General features: G+C 34.4%; 1 protein-coding gene across 1 annotated transcript; it reads right to left on the reverse strand.

The window, feature by feature from the left end:
- Nucleotides 1–454: 454 nt before the first annotated feature.
- Nucleotides 455–1,968, reverse strand: LOC132176236 (RING/FYVE/PHD zinc finger superfamily protein). The gene is made up of 2 exons (XM_059588382.2): nucleotides 957–1,968; nucleotides 455–809 (listed from the first exon to the last, which is right to left on the reverse strand). The coding sequence occupies exons 1-2, from the start codon at nucleotides 1,854–1,856 to the stop codon at nucleotides 756–758; spliced, it is 954 nt and encodes a 317-aa protein (XP_059444365.2). The 5' UTR covers nucleotides 1,857–1,968; the 3' UTR covers nucleotides 455–755.
- Between the last annotated feature and the right edge of the window lie 4,828 nt (nucleotides 1,969–6,796).

Here is a 6,796-nt window from a genome sequence, read left to right on the forward strand (position 1 = left end):
ATCCAATCTCCTGGGTCTCTTTTTAACCTATTAATGTCTTATCTAAATGGTCAAAACCCGATCTAACACATAAACATATATAATTCATGCAGTAGTATCTTTGTATTGTTTTGATCTCCTTCCATTCCTCACAAGAACTCAAGAAGGAGCTAGCACTTTAAATTCTAAATCCATTAAACATACCTTATGTGGATAACAAGACACTAAAACATGTTGATTGAATCAATTGAATCAAATACAACAGGGATCAATTGAATCAATTAAAACATTCCCCGTGCAAAACACTCTAGAATCAATTGAATCCCTTTAGAAACTGAATCCCATTTTTGCCCACAAAACATGGTCATTACCCCCCACCCCAATGTCAACATATAGACTGTATGGCACTGCGGTTTCGCAGACAAAACGTGCGATTTTCAACAAAAAGATTTCAAGTAACAAAGAAAGTTGTTATTCAATGATTCAATACAAAGAAGCCAATAATGATTCATGTGTACACTGCAGTGAGCCAAAAGACTCTAGAGCCAATTTAGATCTCATAGAACATCAGATTCCAGAAGCTTCCATTGGAGGTCAAGAGAGAGCGAGGACTAAAAATGACTAACGACTATTTGATTAACTTCTGCACTAGAGTCACCATACGAAATAAGAATGGATTGTTCATCTAACATCAATCAAAAACATCAGAAATATTAAATTGCTACCTGAACTAAGATAATTAACAAACAAAAAACTTGGAAGCCACCACAATCAAACTACTTCTTGCGCTCATCTCTAGCCACAATCTTGAACTTTCCTGTTTGTTGTTGCTGCAAACAGAACAAAACCCAATCAATCAAACAATATATTAAGGGTTTGTTTGGGTTTACGATTTAAAAATAGCAATCTTAAAATGTGCAATTTAAGCATTTGGTAATACATTTTGTCATGAGCTAAAATCAAATAAAATGTGATACCTTTTCCCATAATTCTGTGTGGTTTTTGCAGAAACCAGCAACAATAGCATCCTTCTTCCTCCCTTCTCTGTACTCGATACAAAGATCCTCCTTCAACCCGCAAGAGACATGAAAAGCCAGAGGGCACTTGGGTTCAGAGCACTCCACAGCGCACCCACTTTTACTCTTGCAAACGTAGCACTTGTCTTCCCACCTCTTCTTTGGGACCTTGGAGCAATCGATCCCCTCCCGGCCTTCAGCGTCGGCGAAGAACACCTCCGGCACCAGCAAAGCGCACACGATATGCGCCCACTGCCCGTCTACCGTGGGCTTCAATGCACCCCCCTTGATTGGACACAGGCAGCAGCAAGAAGAGGGGTTTCCATCTTTCTTAGCTTTTGAAGAAGAAACTATGCATTGGGTACAGAACCAATCATCGTCTGGAATAGCCTTCACAAGGGGATTGCCATAGCAGGTGGCGTGCACCATCAGATCACAGCCATCACAGAACACAATAGGATCTGAAGGGTCCCCATCTGTGCTCTGGCAAACAGCACATAGAATCCCATCATCATCATCATCATCACCACCACCATTATCTTCTTTTACAGCTTCTGTTTCTTCCTCAAAAGCCGGAGGCGGCTTGTACTCGACATTGAGGTCTAGAGGCAGCGAGAGGGGCTCGTGGGCAAAGAAATCTGGTTGAAGCGCCCATACCCTTTTCTTGGCAGGCAAGCAATAGGCGGTTGCGGTGGCAGCAACTGCGAGAGGCGGATCCCGGGATTCCTTCCGCTTCTTGGCCGGAAGGCGCGAGGAGGCAGCCGCACGGCCACTGCATTGTAGTTCTTCATCTTCTTCTTGCTGTAGTTGCATGAGTCTGATTCTTTTCAGAGGAGGCAGTCCGTGGAATTGGGAATCCATGTGGTTTTCAGGGTTTTGTTTGGTGTCTTTTGATTTGGTTGAGTCGGAGTCGGGGATATGTTTTCAGGGAATTGGAAAAGTTTGGTGGGAAATCAGAAATCAGGCTTTTGATTTCTCAAGGTTTTGGGATTTGAAATGAAACGAAGAGCGAGCGGTCAGTTTATTTTGGAGTGGTGGGAATTGGGAAATTTTTCGAATTCCCGCAAAAACCCGCCCACTGTTCTGTTTCGATTTTGGATATTTTGAGGATTCGATCTGGTCCAGTCTATTATTCGCCACGTGCCACATCAAATGGTGTGGCTGAATGCTGATGTGGCATGACGGTAGCTTTTGGATCATGTGATGTTAGTTGCCTATCCTTCGAGAACTGAAAATTGCTGAAGGAGTAAGATTAGAAAAATTTTTATTTCACAATGTTATTTATCTAAAGAAACAAAAAATTCATAAAGCTAATGTGACATTTTTAATTGATTTTTGATTTTTTTACAAGAAATTATCTAAGAATTTATTGAAAATGACACGTCAGCATTATAAAATAATTTTTGAAATAAAATTATAGTTTCTAACATTACTTATGCTAAAATCAACATCATAGTATGTTCTCATTTTATAGACTGACGTGACAATGCTCATCAATTTTTTAATTATACAAAACCTAGAGTATAACTCACTCTTGAAAACCCGTTTGGAATGAGAGGATATTCAACAGCTTATATACATATTGTTAAGATTGCACTTAAGTCATGTGAAAAAGATTAGATACTACTTGGAATAGAAGATTGTGGAATAGACTAACTATTCATATTCTTTTGTTTGGTTGTAACGTTGGAATATAACACTAATTATGTATTCCTTCATTTGGTACAATGCAATATGTAGATGAATGGAATCATATTGTAATCATATTTCCTAAAATACCTTTATAACAAAAATACAATTTATATTGTTTAAGAACAGCTTTCATTATTTTTTGAAACATAAACAAAAATACAATTTATATTGTTTAAGAACAGCTTTCATTATTTTTTGAAACATAAACAACTATACTATAATTTTTTTAAAAAAAAAAATTATGTCAAGTATGTGGCCTTATTATTATTATTATTGCAATTATACTACAAAATTATTTATATAAAAAAAAAATCACATAATCATCATATTACCAATCAGAGGATGCCATAAAAAAAGAATTAAATAAATAAAAAAACTGGTACATAAACGGGGGGAGAGAGAGGGAGAGAAGGATGAAAAAAAGTTTCTACATACAACAACAATTGTTATTAATTTTGTTTACAATATATATACATACCAATCAGATGATGCCATAAAAAAAATAAAAAAATAAAAAATAAAAAATAAATAAAAAATAAAAAATAAAAAAACTTGTACAGAAACGGAGAGAGATAGAAAGAGAGTGAGAGAGAGAGAGAAAGGGGGGGGGTGAAAAAAAAATTTATTTATACTACAATTGTTATGAATTTTGTTTACAATATATATACATAAAAGAGGATGCCATAAAAATAAAAATTAAAAAACTGGTACAGAAACAAAGAGAGAGAGAGATAAGAGAAATAGAGAGAAGGGGATGAAAAAAAATTTCTTTGTAGAGAAACGGAGAAATAGAGACAGAGGCATGAAAAATTGTTTCTTTGTAGAAAAACGAAGAAAAGAGAAACAGAGGAAGAGAACGAATAGAGAAGAAACATAGAGAGATAGTGTGGGTGTGAGAGGATAGGGTTTTTTGTGGCAGTTTACACGATTAATTTAATCCCACAGAAAATGATTAGCTAAGTCACTAATTTTTTAGTGGTTTAGCTAACCATGTGTATATGGGATTAGTAGTCCCATGGGAGTAGACTATTTTTAAGAATAAAGTGTTATCAAACAAATGAATCGTTATATCTAGGGTTAGCTAGTCTATTCCAATAGCCTATTCCGCTAACCAAAGGGGCCTTAGAATCATAACGTACCACCACACTTCACAGGCAACGTCAACAACGACCCACTCTATCGATACTGCACTACAAAAAAAATAGCGCTTTCTGACGTGGCTACAGTACATGTTTTGTTGCCACGTCATTAATTTTCTGAGGTAGCAATTTTGCCACATCAGAAAATTATTTTCTAACACGTGAATAGTGCCACGTCAGAATTTTCTGACGTGTTTGTTTTAACACATCAGAAAATTCTGACGCGTTAAATATTGCAACGTTAGAAAATTGTTACAGATTTTAAAACTTAAAAAATTATATATTTTCTGACGGGTCAACATTTTCTGACGTGGTAAATGTTGACCCGTCATAACATTATTTATCTATTCATCTTTTTCTTCTTCTTTTTTCGAGTGGATTCCTGACGTGCGTCACCTGGCATGTCACAAAAAATTGGGCGGGATTTTGAAATTTTTCCCTTTTCTTGTTTCCCCTCAACTTTTTCACTCTTCTTATTATTTCCCTCTTCATTTATTTACCCCACTCTCTCTCTCTCCTCTCTCAATCTCCCTTCTACACGGCAGCTCCCCTTAGAGGAAGAAGAAAAAGAAAAGGTGAAGAGAAAAAATTGAGAAGCAGCAGATCGAAGAAAGCAGAAGAAGAAGAAAAAGAAAAGGAGAAGAGATTGAAGAAGAAAAAGAAAGGGAGAAGATCGAAAAAAAAAAAAAAAAAAAAAAAAAAAAAAAAAAGATTTTTTCGATTTGGGTTTGGGTATTTGAAAATGGAGATCAAAAAGAAGAGAGAGAGAGAGAGAGAGAGAGAGAGAAAATAGAGAAAAGGGAGAGCTGGCCGGAGAAAAGAAGAGAGAGAAAGAGAAAATTGAGAAAAGAAGAGAGGTGCTGTGCAGATCGAAAAAATTTTCTTTGCTCCATTAATGGTGCAAAGAAAAATTTTCGTTTCTCTGCACCACTCGAGTGGTGCAGAAAAACGAATTTCTCTACACCACTCGAGTGGTGTAGAGAAACGAATTTCTCTTCACGGCAGCTCCATCACGCAAGAGGGAGCTGCCGTGCAGAGAACTTCCTAAAAAAAAAATAATTTAAATTAATAAATTTTTTAATTGAAAAAAAAAAAATCCAGAAAAAATTTTTAAAAAAAAGAATTTTTTTTTAATTAATTTTTTAAAATTTACTGACGTGTCAATTTTGACACGTCAATAAATTTATGACGTGTTATATTTTAACATGTTAGAAAATTTTCTAACATGCCAAAATTGACACATCAGAAAATTCTTGACGTGCTAAACAGTAACACGTCAGGAAAAAAAATTTCCTGACTCCTATGCGTCTGACATTCAACACACGTCAGAAACGCCATGTCAGAAAACTCCAGTGAGGAAAAAATTGTTTTTTTGTAGTGCTGATCCGATGGTAGCCCTTTCTTTTTTGGCGGATCCATTCATTTATTGATATTCACTAGATCCATTCATTTAAGAAATTTTAATCCAGCCTATACGTTGCCCCCTTTGTGACTCAACCACAAAAGTTGCAACCTATTTGATCTCATATTCAACAAACTACTTCTAATCCTATACTTAATGTGGTGGTTCGCTCTAATACCAAATGATACAAACTTTTGGTAAAACTAATTAGTTGTTATTCAATGATTATAATCATTGAAAAACAATGCGTAAGGAAAATGTGCTCAAAAATTTAGATACACATAGTTAAGATTGTACTTAAACCATATAGCATGTTTAGGATCATATCCTAAAGTATCACATTTCAAATAGTTTTCGAACACAAACACGAAATTTGAGTGACAATTCAGATTTTTGTTCAGTTTTTGTTATGTTTCGTTTCCTTTTAAGGGTTGATTTATATTTTTAATTTTTTATAACTGTGAATTTGAATTGTAACCTTTATAAATGCATTATCAACTATTTTCAGTAAAACTAGATTTTTTTTTCTTTAATTATCCCTATTGTTCTTGTAGATCAAGTTTTTCAAGGAAGAAGACGTGCTATTCTTTTCTAAGACCTTCCATTGTTCCAACAATTCCTTTTTTTCTTTTATTACCTGAGATGACACTAATTAAGTCAAAAAAAAAAAAAAAAAAATTATGTCATTCTAAAAATATACTATTGTCACAAGACATGAAACCTCAACTTTTTTTTTTTTTTTTTTTCTTTGCATATGGTTCTAAAATCTCAACCATATAAGAGTACACTTGTAACCAACTCGTTTTGTTTGTTTTGTTCGGGTAAAATCTTTCATACTTTAATTAAAAATCAAGAAGAAATATGTTGTACTCCAAGTATAATATTTTGAATAATGACTAGATACTCCATCCGAACTTGCTCCAAAGATTGGTGAAGAGCAGTTTTCGTTAAACAATAAGCTGTCTCATTGGCTTCTCTATTAATATGCCCTACAAACCATGCCTGAAAACAATTCAACATAATTTTTACGTTCATCAACCAGTTGGCCGTACATACTCCAACAACAACTATCGTGTCGCAATTCATACACAATTTCCAATGTATCACCTTCTACGATGATATGGTGGGCACTTGAAAGCAATTCTTTTATAAGTAACATTAAAATCATAGTTAAGAAGAAATATTCTGGTTGGTGAACATCGTTCTTGCACATATGATTCAAGGACATAAAGTATCTAGGGAGAAAATAAATAAGTAAAATGAACAGGGACAAAAGACTTAAAGAAAAAAAGAAAAAAAAAAAAACGTAGTTAAAATCCCTCAAATATGCATAATTAGAACAGGCTGATCAGCCTTTATGATTCCAGGACATATTGGCATAATAAAATGTGGACACCTGCAAAATTCTGGTGTTTATTGACTAATTTTTTCAGAAAGTATTCGCAATATTCTTTGGGACAAGAAAAGGAGAATTCCAAATTTTATCCAAAGCCTATAGTACAATACTATTCATGAAAATTTAATCCTGAATAATCAAAAGTACAACTATCATATAATTGAATGACATG

This window comes from Corylus avellana, chromosome 3 (genome assembly GCF_965113065.1).
Source record: "Corylus avellana chromosome 3, dhCorAvel1.hap1.2, whole genome shotgun sequence".
NCBI lineage: Eukaryota > Viridiplantae > Streptophyta > Magnoliopsida > Fagales > Betulaceae > Corylus > Corylus avellana.